Source organism: Dendropsophus ebraccatus, chromosome 14, assembly GCF_027789765.1.
Source record: "Dendropsophus ebraccatus isolate aDenEbr1 chromosome 14, aDenEbr1.pat, whole genome shotgun sequence".
NCBI lineage: Eukaryota > Metazoa > Chordata > Amphibia > Anura > Hylidae > Dendropsophus > Dendropsophus ebraccatus.
Window position 1 is genome coordinate 6,918,663 of NC_091467.1, and position 14,138 is coordinate 6,932,800.

Here is a 14,138-nt window from a genome sequence, read left to right on the forward strand (position 1 = left end):
AGAGGGTATATAGGGGGTCAGTATATACAGGTACAGTAGAGGGTATATAGGGGGTCAGTATATAGTAGAGGGTATATAGGGGGTCAGTATATACAGTAGAGGGTATATAGGGGGTCAGTATACAGTAGAGGGTATATAGGGGGTCAGTATATACAGGTACAGTAGAGGGTATATAGGGGGTCAGTATATAGTAGAGGGTATATAGGGGTCAGTATATACAGGTACAGTAGAGGGTATATAGGGGGTCAGTATATAGTAGAGGGTATATAGGGGGTCAGTATATACAGTAGAGGGTATATAGGGGGTCAGTATACAGTAGAGGGTATATAGGGGGTCAGTATACAGTAGAGGACACATACATAAGGACGGGTGGAGGGTATATACAGGTGGAGGAGCTGTCAGTATACAGATGACATACAGGCCGGCAGTGTGCACAGGGATGCGGGGAGGGGGCAGCTATTGTACATAGGCCTGTGTGCTGTGTACGGGATGACCGGCTGTGTGCTCCCCTCCCTGCCGCCCCTGCACTCCCTGCTCCCCGGCTCTGCCCTGCTGCCCCCCGCCTGCCTGCACCATTATCCCTCCCGTCCCCGAGTCCCACCTCAGGCCGGATCCGGGTGTTCGGGCACCGTGTGACAGCTGCAGCTGGGCAGGGACTGTGACGTCACGGACAGGCCTGCCCCACCCCGGCCACCGTACACAGAGGGGCGGAGCCACGCCTCCACCATGTGTGTACACCCAACCCATACAACACTGTGTCCAGCCTGACTAACTGCACCCCTATACAATATACAGCCTGACTAACTACACCCCTATACAATATACAGCCTGACTAACTGCACCCCTATACAATATACAGCCTTACTGTACCCCTATACAATATACAGCCTGACTAACTGCACCCCTATACAATATACAGCCTGACTAACTACACCCCTATACAATATACAGCCTGACTAACTGCACCCCTATACAATATACAGCCTTACTGTACCCCTATACAATATACAGCCTGACTAACTACACCCCTATACAATATACAGCCTGACTAACTACACCCCTATACAATATACAGCCTGACTAACTACACCCCTATACAATATACAGCCTTACTGTACCCCTATACAATATACAGCCTGACTAACTGCACCCCTATACAATATACACCCTGACTAACTGCACCCCTATACAATATACACCCTGACTAACTGCACCCCTATACAATATACAGCCTTACTGTACCCCTATACAATATACAGCCTGACTAACTACACCCCTATACAATATACAGCCTGACTAACTACACCCCTATACAATATACAGCCTGACTAACTACACCCCTATACAATATACAGCCTTACTGTACCCCTATACAATATACAGCCTGACTAACTGCACCCCTATACAATATACACCCTGACTAACTGCACCCCTATACAATATACACCCTGACTAACTGCACCCCTATACAATATACAGCCTGACTAACTGTACCCCTATACAATATACAGCCTGACTAACTACACCCCTATACAATATACAGCCTGACTAACTGCACCCCTATACAATATACAGCCTGACTAACTGCACCCCTATACAATATACAGCCTGCCCACTGCACCCCTATACAATATACAGCCTGACTGTACCCCTATACAATATACAGCCTGACTAACTGCACCCCTATACAATATACAGCCTGACTAACTGCACCCCTATACAATATACAGCCTGACTAACTGCACCCCTATACAATATACAGCCTGACTAACTGCACCCCTATACAATATACAGCCTGACTAACTGCACCCCTATACAATATACAGCCTGACTAACTGCACCCCTATACAATATACAGCCTAACTGCACCCCTATACAATATACAGCCTGACTGTACCCCTATACAATATACAGCCTGACTAACTGCACCCCTATACAATATACAGCCTGACTAACTGCACCCCTATACAATATACAGCCTGACTAACTGCACCCCTATACAATATACAGCCTGACTAACTACACCCCTATACAATATACAGCCTGACTAACTACACCCCTATACAATATACAGCCTGACTAACTGCACCCCTATACAATATACAGCCTGACTAACTACACCCCTATACAATATACAGCCTGACTAACTACACCCCTATACAATATACAGCCTGACTAACTGCACCCCTATACAATATACAGCCTGACTAACTGCACCCCTATACAATATACAGCCTGACTAACTGCACCCCTATACAATATACAGCCTGACTAACTACACCCCTATACAATATACAGCCTGACTAACTGCACCCCTATACAATATACAGCCTGACTAACTGTACCCCTATACAATATACACCCTGCCCACTGCACCCCTATACAATATACAGCCTGACTAACTGCACCCCTATACAATATACAGCCTGACTAACTGCACCCCTATACAATATACAGCCTGACTAACTACACCCCTATACAATATACAGCCTGACTAACTACACCCCTATACAATATACAGCCTGACTAACTACACCCCTATACAATATACAGCCTGACTAACTGCACCCCTATACAATATACAGCCTGACTAACTGTACCCCTATACAATATACACCCTGCCCACTGCACCCCTATACAATATACAGCCTGACTAACTGCACCCCTATACAATATACAGCCTGACTAACTGCACCCCTATACAATATACAGCCTGACTAACTACACCCCTATACAATATACAGCCTGCCCACTACACCCCTATACAATATACAGCCTGACTAACTACACCCCCATACAATATACAGCCTGACTAACTACACCCCTTTACAATAAACAGCCTGCCCACTGCACCCCTATACAATATACAGCCTGACTAACTACACCCCCATACAATATACAGCCTGACTAACTGCACCCCTATACAATATACAGCCTGACTAACTGCACCCCTATACAATATACAGCCTGACTAACTGCACCCCTATACAATATACAGCCTGACTAACTGCACCCCTATACAATATACAGCCTGACTAACTACACCCCTATACAATATACAGCCTGACTAACTGCACCCCTATACAATATACAGCCTGACTAACTGCACCCCTATACAATATACAGCCTGACTAACTGCACCCCTATACAATATACAGCCTGCCCACTGCACCCCTATACAATATACAGCCTGACTAACTACACCCCTATACAATATACAGCCTGACTAACTGCACCCCTATACAATATACAGCCTGACTAACTACACCCCTATACAATATACAGCCTGACTAACTGCACCCCTATACAATATACAGCCTGACTAACTACACCCCTATACAATATACAGCCTGACTAACTGCACCCCTATACAATATACAGCCTGACTAACTGCACCCCTATACAATATACAGCCTGACTGTACCCCTATACAATATACAGCCTGACTAACTGCACCCCTATACAATATACACCCTGACTAACTGCACCCCTATACAATATACAGCCTGACTAACTACACCCCTATACAATATACAGCCTGACTAACTGCACCCCTATACAATATACAGCCTGACTAACTACACCCCTATACAATATACAGCCTGACTGCACCCCTATACAATATACACCCTGACTAACTGCACCCCTATACAATATTCAGCCTGACTAACTGCACCCCTATACAATATACAGCCTGACTAACTGCACCCCTATACAATATACAGCCTGACTAACTGCACCCCTATACAATATACACCCTGACTAACTGCACCCCTATACAATATTCAGCCTGACTAACTGCACCCCTATATAATATACACCCTGCCCACTGCACCCCATACAATATTCAGCCTGACTAACTGCACCCCTATACAATATACACTATAGCTGTTATATAGCTGCCTTCAGGAGACTGGACCTGTATACAGTAAGTAAAGCTGTTATATAGCTGCCTTCAGGAGACTGGACCTGGATACAGTAAGTATAGCTGTTATATAGCTGCCTTCAGGAGACTGGACCTGGATACAGTAAGTATAGCTGTTATATAGCTGCCTTCAGGAGACTGGACCTGGATACAGTAAGTATAGCTGTTATATAGCAGCCTTCAGGAGACTGGAACCTGGATTTCTGGTAAGTTTAAGGGGTACTCCGGCGGGGCGGGGGGGCACTTTTGCGCTGGGACCGGGGATGAGGTGGCTGAGGAAAAAGACGTCCACTCATTGCGGGAGGCGTCAGACACCAGGAACCGGACGGGAATCGGGGACCGGAGCGCCGTGATGCAGGACCCGCCGCTGGAACCGGGGAGGTGAGTGGACGTCTTTTTCCTCAGCCACCCCCTCCCATCAAAAAAGTGCCCCCCCCGGCGGAGTACCCCTTTCAGCTTCAGTTTTACAGCGAGATAACAACAACAAAAAAATAGTGAATGTTTTATTGCAAACTTGTTTTATATCACATCTACTGTTGATTTAGATTTTGAAAATTATAACAACCGGTACCCTTTAAGAGGCTATGTTTAACACATCAAAGCTTTACAGAACGAAGATCAAACAATGGAGTTCAAAGCATATGATGGCGCCACCCGCTGTCTGTACAAGATCAACTGGTTTATGCCACCATACTTGCACTCCGTGTTCCTGCTCAAAATCTTTCTTTAAAGGGTTACTCCGGTGAAAAAAAATTTTTTTCAAATGAACTGGTGTCAGAAAGTTATATAGATTTGTAACTTACATCTATATAAAAATCTCCAGTCTTCCAGTACTTATCAGCTGCTGTATGTCCTGCAGGAAGTGGTGTATTCTCTCCAGTCTGACACAGTGCTCTCTGCTGCCACCTCTGTCCATGTCAGGAACTGTTCTATTATTGGTATGTATAATTTGTTATACTATTTGTATTCATGTTCTTAATAAGAATTTTATTGAAAAGCCTTAATAAAATATATTGAAACAGAAAACCTCTCCTGCTCTGGACAGTTCCTGACATGGACAGAGGTGGCAGCAGAGAGCACTGTGTCAGACTGGAGAGAATAAACCACTTCCTGCAGGACATACAGCAGCTGACAAGTACTGGAAAAATGGATATTTTTAAACACGAAACTCTGACACTTTCTGACATCAGTTGATTTGAGTATTTTTTTCTGCCGGAGTACCCCTTTAAAATCTTATTACATAGGCCGATTATCTGTCACATCCAAAAGTTATCGCCCCACAGTGATCACAGTGGCCAGTAATCAGCTGACAAGGAAGAAATGATTTGCTTGTCAGCTGATCACTAAATTCTATGCTCTACATATGCTCTGCAGCTATACATGGCCGCCACACAGACCTTACCTCTGCTGCGATCCAGGACACATCTCCTACACTGTATAAGGACTGAACAACTGGCTTAGGCTGCACACAGGGTCCCATAGCAAAATGCGAAGAACCCCCACCAACTAATGATAGGAACATAAAACAAGAATTATGAAAAATAGCGTCATACAGTTACAGCTGCAAAGTCCTCTCTATCCCCTCCCTGCACTCATCTATGATCATAAAGAGAACTGTGTGGTCATACAGTTACAGCTGCACAGTCCTCTCTATCCCCTCCCTGCACTCATCTCTATCATCATAGAGAGAACTGTGTGGTCATACAGTTACAGCTGCACAGTCCTCTCTATCCCCTCCCTGCACTGATCTTTATGACCATAGACAGAACTGTGTGGTCATACAGTTACAGCTGCACAGTCCTCTCTATCCCCTCCCTGCACTCATCTATGATCATAGAGAGAACTGTGTGGTCATACAGTTACAGCTGCACAGTCCTCTCTATCCCCTCCCTGCACTGATCTTTATGACCATAGACAGAACTGTGTGGTCATACAGTTACAGCTGCACAGTCCTCTCTGTCTCCTCCTTGCACTCATGTTTAGGATTGGCCTGACTGGGCAGATTATCGCTCCATGTAATAGGGCCCTAAGATGGTGTGTATATATATATATATATATATATATATATATATATATATATATATACAAAAAGTTATAAACCAATTCACACAAATTTACACATACTATAGGCCTGCAGCAGACAGAAATGATGGGTGAGTGCAGTACCTATGTACTGCATTGATCCCTAAGAGCAATCGTGGTACTGCTCATAGAAGTCTACCAGAGATATTATAAAATGTGTTAAAAAATAAAATTTCATTAAAATGTATTATTATTAGTATTATTAAAAAAATGTATAAAAACTTTTTAACTCATTCAAGACCGAGCCCATTGATGCCCAGATGTCCGGGTATACATAGATGGCCAATCCAACAGGATGGAGATAAGTGGATTACCTCAATCACTCAGTGACAGGAGCTTGTCCTGTCACTGACTACCTTAAACAACGCAATCGCTTTAGATCACAGTGTTTAAGGGGTTAATGACAGGCAGCTCCGGGATTGCAGCTGCTTGTCATTATGCTGGGCTCCCGGGACACTAATGTGTCACTGCAGCGGTCCTGCACACATCAAACCCCTCTCACCTCAGGAACGAATATACATTTCAACTGTACAGTGTATTGCTGATGTTAAGGTGTTAATAAATAAAAAATATCCCATCATAAAAGTTTAAATCACCCCCCTCCCCCCATCTATTTTTAAAACAAAATATTATATTAAACCTATTTTCCCATGTGCATAATCGCATAAATTATTAAAGAGGTATTCCATGCAAGGGGTATTTTTTTAATACATATCATATGTGGATGGGCGGCTTTAATATAATAAAGCATACTTACCATCCTGGTTCCAGCGCTGCCCCCAATAGACCACCACTCCTTCCTGCTGTTCCGCCACTGCTAGGTGCTGCCCCCTGCTGACGCTGATTGGTGGACCTGCAACGTCACAGCACTAGCAGCCAAACAGTGGGGCTGAGCTGTGGTCTAGTGGCAGCGGTGCTGGAAAAAGGAAGGTAAGTATGCTTTATTATGTTAAAGTGGCCCTTTTATTAAGTACGCTTTTTCATTTTTTGTGGATCTGCAAAAATAAGGATCCAATGTAGATGCAATAAGGATCCAATACGGATGATTTTTGTGGACTGCTGATGAAAAATCATCAAGAATTGCTGATGACTCAGATTTGAGCAGTGAAATAGATACTGAGGTGTGAATAAGGCATCCGGGTCTATTCACGTGTCAGTAGATTTTTCAGGTCACAGTTTGAATCTGCTATTGGTCATTAGAAATCCGCAAATTTCCATTTGTATTTTTTTTTTGCTGATTCGCTAAAATGAAAAAGTTTGGATGTGCCAATACGGCAATACAGCTCCCGCAGGGTATGGGTTAGGTTCCCTATACTTTACTGCACCTATAATATGGTATTTAATTGTAGTTATACAGCATACACGTTTCATTTTGGGGTTTATGAGTAATTACTGACACCTAGTGGACATTTAGTTTATTACAAGCCATCCTTAGCTCCACGCACAGTATATGGGATAGTATTATAATTTTTTTTTTGATTGGCGATTTTGTAATTTTGCCAACAGCATATAATCATGGTATCAGAAAATTATATAGATTTGTAATTTACATTCTATTTAAAAATCTCCAGCCTTCCAGTACTTATCAACTGCTGTATGTCCTGCAGGAAGTGGTATATTCTTCCCAGTCTGACACAGTGCTCTCTGCTGTCACCCCTGTCCATGTCAGGAATCCCGGAGATTTTTACATAGAAATAATGACAAATACGTATAACTTTCTGACACCAGTTGATTTGAAAGATTTTTTTTTTGCTGGAGTATCCTTTTAAGACACCATATTTGTGAGTAACACAGACATACAGTATGTTTCCTATTGGTCTCCAACATGGCGGCACCATAGCACTTCTATATGCTGACAGCGATTGGCACATGCATATTTGTGAATACATTGGATATATGAGATACATGAGATACATTGGATTCTCCATATCACGTCCTGCCACCTGCACACACAGGTTTGTGATACCTTATAAAAGAGAATGACTCATAGATGCGGCCACTCCTGATGAGGCCTGAGAGTTGGCGGGGTTATATGTGATATATACTACTTCTGCAGGATTATTATATACATGGTACATTGTACGGTTTGGCACTTGTGAGATTTCTTACCTCGTACCATGTGAGTGGGGTTGGATCCCTGGCTGTGTGTTTCCAGCCGTGTAATAGGGAGCGCCAAACTAGCAAATCGCCACTCACAGTGCAGGTCGGTCTTTCTAATACGGCCTTAGGCTATGTTCACACTGCCTCTGAATCCGTCCACCGTAGTGCGAACCGCGAATATACGCACGTAGTTTTGAGGTTGATGCGTTCGCTTGAAAGTATAGGATATACGCCCGCACAGTGCACACTACGTATGAGCTTACGGCCGGATCGTATACGGCGCCGTGAAAAATGAACAAGACCATTGTTTGAGGACGGAAATGTTGAAACTCACGGCCGTGGATTTCCATGCGGTCCCGTACGGAGTACTTATTTCAGCCAAATTGAACTTGATTTTTCGATCCAAAAGATTCTGTGAGTTTTACTGGACTGGGCGAAGATTTCCAAGTAAATGACCTGCCTCAGATCGCTTCGAAACAAGCTAGGGAAGCATAACTCTACTACGGGCGTATGTTCGCGGTGCGTACGCATCTGGCCGCATGTCGATTTTTCCCACACCTGTAGTTTTAGCCGCACATGTACGGCGGCGTACGATCTACGGACGGATTCATACGCAGTATGAACATAGCCTAAAAGTGTACCTGTCATTTGGAAAAAGAGACATGTCACAGAGACATCAAGAAGAAAGTTATCTGACCGATTACTTCTTCTTCATGTCTTCTTTATGGATTGGAGTCCAACAGTCAGCGCCCAAACTCTTCTACACTATAAGGCGTCTCTATGAATTTCTTAGCTCTTGTTGGATCCTCTTCTTATGGTCATAGAAACATGTCAAAAGTTTGATCGGTCCGGGTCTGAACACTCAGACTAACATGTCAATTCCTTGAGTGGACGGTGGAATTCACCGTCAAACATCATTGAGTCAATGGAAGGGGCGGAACCTCATGCGGAGGCCGCCCGTCAGAATCTGCTTGAAGTCTTTGCAGAAATTCCATAATGTGCATGTACCTTCACATAGAGCGGGGAGAGGAAGAGCTGCAGCACAGTCTTCTCCCCGCTCATTCTCCCAATTGGTACCAGCCTTAGGCTATGTTCACACTAAGTAAAACAACGGCCGTAGTTTTGCGGTGTGTGACATAGCTTTATGTTGAATGGGATCCCGGGCGGAGTGTACACACATCCTATACGCTCCGGCCGGGAGTCCGTGCGGCGCCGGAACAAAACTGACAGGTCAGTTTTCTGCGTCCGGAATTTAGTGAATTCCGGCCGCAGAAAGACCAGTCAGTGCACACAGTGAAGCGAGCGGCTCCGGCCGCTCGCTCGCTTCACTGTGGGCAATGGGAAGCTCTGATGCGGGCGCGCGCTGATGCGCCTTAAGTACCGGCCGCGATGATCCCGGCACAGACTGGCCGTTCCGTGACCCGGCCTGGGTCACAGAACGGCAGGTCTGATAGTGTGTGAACATAGCCCTAAAGTGTACCTGTCTTTATAATGTTCAAAGTCAACAGTGTGATATAAAGCAAGTTTGCAATTTACATTTTTCTTTTCTAAACACAGGAAATCCTGTGTATCCCAGGTCATCTGCGCTCACAGAGAAGTCATGTGATTGATGAACACATTGAGCCATGACTCTCTGTACAGGTCAGACTTCAGGTGTTCAAACCCTTTTTTTTTTTTTTTTTTAACCAGCACAAGACTAAAAAGCTTAAGACTATAGCTGTTATATAGCTGCCTTCAGGAGACTGGACCTGGATACAGTAAGTATAGCTGTTATATAGCAGCCTTCAGGAGACTGGACCTGAATACAGTAAGTATAGCTGTTATATAGCAGCCTTCAGGAGACTGTACATAGATACAGTAAGTATAGCTGTTATATAGCAGCCTTCAGGAGACTGGACCTGGATACAGTAAGTATAGCTGTTATATAGCGGCCTTCAGGAGACTGGACCTGGATACAGTAAGTATAGCTGTTATATAGCTGCCTTCAGGAGACTGGACCTGGATACAGTAAGTATAGCTGTTATATAGCAGCCTTCAGGAGACTGGACCTGGATACAGTAAGTATAGCTGTTATATAGCTGCCTTCAGGAAACTGGACCTGGATACAGTAAGTATAGCTGTTATATAGCTGCCTTCAGGAGACTGGACCTGGATATAGTAAGTATAGCTGTTATATAGCTGCCTTCAGGAGAATGGACCTGGATACAGTAAGTATAGCTGTTATATAGCTGCCTTCAGGAGACTGGACCTGGATACAGTAAGTATAGCTGTTATATAGCTGCCTTCAGGAGACTGGACCTGGATACAGTAAGTATAGCTGTTATATAGCTGCCTTCAGGAGACTGGACCTGGATACAGTAAATATAGCTGTTATATAGCAGCCTTCAGGAGACTGGATCTGGATACAGTAAGTATAGCTGTTATATAGCTGCCTTCAGGAGACTGGACCTGGATACAGTAAGTATAGCTGTTATAAAGCTGCCTTCAGGAGACTGGACCTGGATACAGTAAGTATAGCTGTTATATAGCTGCCTTCAGGAGACTGGACCTGGATACAGTAAGTATAGCTGTTATATAGCTGGCTTCAGGAGACTGGACCTGGATACAGTAAGTATAGCTGTTATATAGCTGCCTTCAGGAGACTGGACCTGGATACAGTAAGTATAGCTGTTATATAGCTGCCTTCAGGAGACTGGACCTGGATACAAGCAAGTATAGCTGCCTTCAGGAGACTGTACATAGATACAGTAAGTATAGCTGTTATATAGCAGCCTTCAGGAGACTGGACCTAGATACAGTAAGTATAGCTGTTATATAGCTGCCTTCAGGAGACTGGACCTGGATACGGTAAGTATAGCTGTTATATAGCTGCCTTCAGGAGACTGGACCTGGATACAAGCAAGTATAGCTGCCTTCAGGAGACTGTACATGGATACAGTAAGTATAGCTGTTATATAGCTGCCTTCAGGAGACTGGACCTGGATACAGTAAATATAGCTGTTATATAGCAGCCTTCAGGAGACTGGACCTGGATACAGTAAGTATAGCTGTTATATAGCTGCCTTCAGGAGACTGGACCTGGATACAGTAAGTTTAGCTGTTATATAGCAGCCTTCAGGAGACTGGACCTGGATACAAGCAAGTATAGCTGCCTTCAGGAGACTGGACCTGGATACAGTAAGTATAGCTGTTATATAGCTGCCTTCAGGAGACTGGACCTGGATACAAGTAAGTATAGCTGGTATATAGCTGCCTTCAGGAGACTGGACCTGGATACAGTAAGTATAGCTTTTATATAGCTGCCTTCAGGAGACTGGACCTGGATACAGTAAGTACAGCTGTTATATAGCTGCCTTTAGGAGACTGGACCTATATACAGTAAGTATTGCTGTTATATGGCTGCCTTCATGAGACTGGACCTGGATACAGTAAGTATAGCTGTTATATAGCAGCCTTTAGGAGACTGGACATGGATACAGTAAGTATAGCTGTTATATAGCTGCCTTCAGGAGACTGGACCTGGATACAGTAAGTATAGCTGTTATATAGCTGCCTTCAGGAGACTGGACCTGAATACTTTCTTCACCACAACCTCCTCTGCTAAACAGGACTACTTTACTTCCCTCATATCTTCCCTATCTCACAACCCTAGGCAACTGTTTAACACCTTCAACTCTCTTCTCCGCCCCCCACTGCCACCCCCCCCCCCCTATCTCTCTTCTCTGCTGAGGACTTTGCCTCTTTCTTCAAGCAGAAAATTATTGACATCAGAGTAAAGGCCCTATTCCACCAACAGATCTGACGACAGATTATCTGCCAAAGATTTGAAGCCAAACCCAGGAACAGACTATAATCAGAGAACAGGTCATAAAGTAAAGACTGGATTTCTCCTCTTTTCAAATCCACTCCTGGGTTTGGCTTCAAATCTTTGGCAGATAATCTGTCGTCAGATCTGTTGGTGTAATAGGGCCTTTAGCTTCACCTTACAATCCCCTCAGCCCCCCCCTCATGCCCGTCCAGTGCTCTTCCCCACTAACTCACCTTTCCACCATCACGGAAGAACATCTCTCCAAACTACTCTCCACATCACATCTCACCACCTGCGCACTTGACCCAATCCCATCCCACCTTATCCCCAACCTCTCCTCAGCGCTTGTCCCAGCACTAACACATCTCCATACAAACATGCAACCATCACACCCATCCTTACACACCCATCCCTTGACCCTACCTCCTTATCCATCTACCGCTACATCTCACTTCTCCCCTTTGCCTCAAAAGTCCTGGAACAACATGTCTCCCATGAACTATCCTCCCACTTTTCATCCAACTCGCTTTTTGACTCCCTGCAATCTGGCTTCCACCCCCACCACTCCACGGAAAACTAAAATACTGACAAGGAGAGAAAGGAGCGCTGCACCTCACGCCTATGGCTGACACTAATGCCTCTCGGCTACATTTAAAAACCAACGCCAACCTTGGTGCCCGTAAGGCTGCCAGATGTTCTTTGTTTCTTTTTACTGTAAATTGTGAAAATTGAATAAAATTTATAAAAAAAATAAATAAAATAAAAACCAACGCCAGGATGTTGCCGAGAGGCATTAGTGTCAGCCATAGGTGTGAGGTGCAGCAGCTCCTTTCTCTCCATGTCGTATTTTACTTTTCTCTCTTTTCTGAGTGTTTGCACTCCTCTGGTAAGACCCATGTGACCCCAATCAGCAGGAGGCACCTGTGCACACATGACTAGTACCTCCTATCTTTTCCATTCTACCTGCAGCAGTAATGGTGAGTGCTAAGACCATGTTCACACTTGTGTTGCTTGGTGACAGCTTTCTCCGACGGAGGCGCCTGCTGGGTTTAGGGGGGCCCTTGGGGTTTGGTCCTGTGACATTGGGGTTGCAGGGAGATTCTATGGCCTCCCTTCCCTGCTTGCGCTCACTTTGCAGGGTTAGCAGTCGCTGACCGACACAATGTGGAGTTAGCGTAGGGACCCTTGTGAACCAGGAGACCGGCACGTGGTACATGGGGCAATATGGTTTGATTAAATTATATACCAATATCCTGTTGTTGGTTTTTGAATGTAGCCGAGAGGCATTAGTGTCAGCCATAGGTGTGATGTGCAGCCGCTCCTTTCTCTCCATGTTGTACTCCACAGAAACTGCCCTCACCAAAGTGGCTAATGACTTGCTAACTGCCAAAACCTCAAGCCAATACTCTGTGCTCCTTCTCCTCGACCTATCTTCTGCCTTCGACACAGCTGACCATTCTCTCCTCCTACAAATTCTCTCATCCCTTGGTGTCACTAGCTTAGCCCTCTCCTGGATCTCCTCTTACCTCTCCAACTGCACTTTTAGGGTATATTCACACGAACGGGCTCGCAGCGAGATTCCAAGGCACCATAGTTTTCTGAGTGAACTGCACTCATAACATTGGCCACTAGGTGTCGCTGCCACTGCCAGTAGTCAATGAATGCACATTAGTAATTATAGTAATTTAGATGGTGACCAGGAAGTGAGAGACTCAAAGCTCTGCTCCTGTGCTGTCAATCAGAGTGCAGGGAGAGAGCAACAGCCCTCATAGAATGAAGATATACAGCGGGGTCATATGTCCTTATACACACACAATGCGATCCAGTCCTCGCGGCTTTTCTGGTAGAGCCCCGCCCTCAGAGCGATCGCAGCCTGTACACTGCCCCCAGTGGCCGTCCTCAGGTATGGCAGCTCCGCAGTATGACACAGGAGGGGGCGTTACTCTGCAGTGCGCAGGGCCCCACCCACCAGCCCTACAATGCGGTAGTGTCCTCCGGAATCTGACTGTCAACCGTCACATCCAGCCGGGCGCATGCTGCCAATGGAGGGAGAGAAGGCCGGGTAACTGGGAGCCTCCGCACACCTCAGCGCAGCCTACAAGGGCCGCCATTTTCCTGCAGTCTCACGTCGTTATATCACCTGGTGAGTCTTCAGAAAAATGGCTCCTGTGGCCCAGACCCGGAAATGACGCAGCTAGAGCAGCGTGCACTTCCTCACGCCCT

General features: G+C 45.1%; 1 protein-coding gene across 4 annotated transcripts in view; it reads right to left on the bottom strand.

The window, feature by feature from the left end:
- Nucleotides 1-13,711, bottom strand: part of NOL4L (nucleolar protein 4 like) — a 52,712-nt gene extending 39,001 nt beyond the window's left edge. For 2 of the 4 annotated variants that reach the window (XM_069954054.1, XM_069954053.1), the window contains exon 1: nt 5,328-5,420. In XM_069954054.1, the coding sequence (XP_069810155.1) occupies nt 5,328-5,405 (78 nt within the window). In that variant the 5' untranslated portion in view covers nt 5,406-5,420. Of the gene's footprint in view, nt 1-601; nt 684-5,327; nt 5,421-13,441 lie in introns of those variants that run through there. The other 2 variants (XM_069954057.1, XM_069954055.1) reach the window with 2 other exon arrangements.
- Between the last annotated feature and the right edge of the window lie 427 nt (nt 13,712-14,138).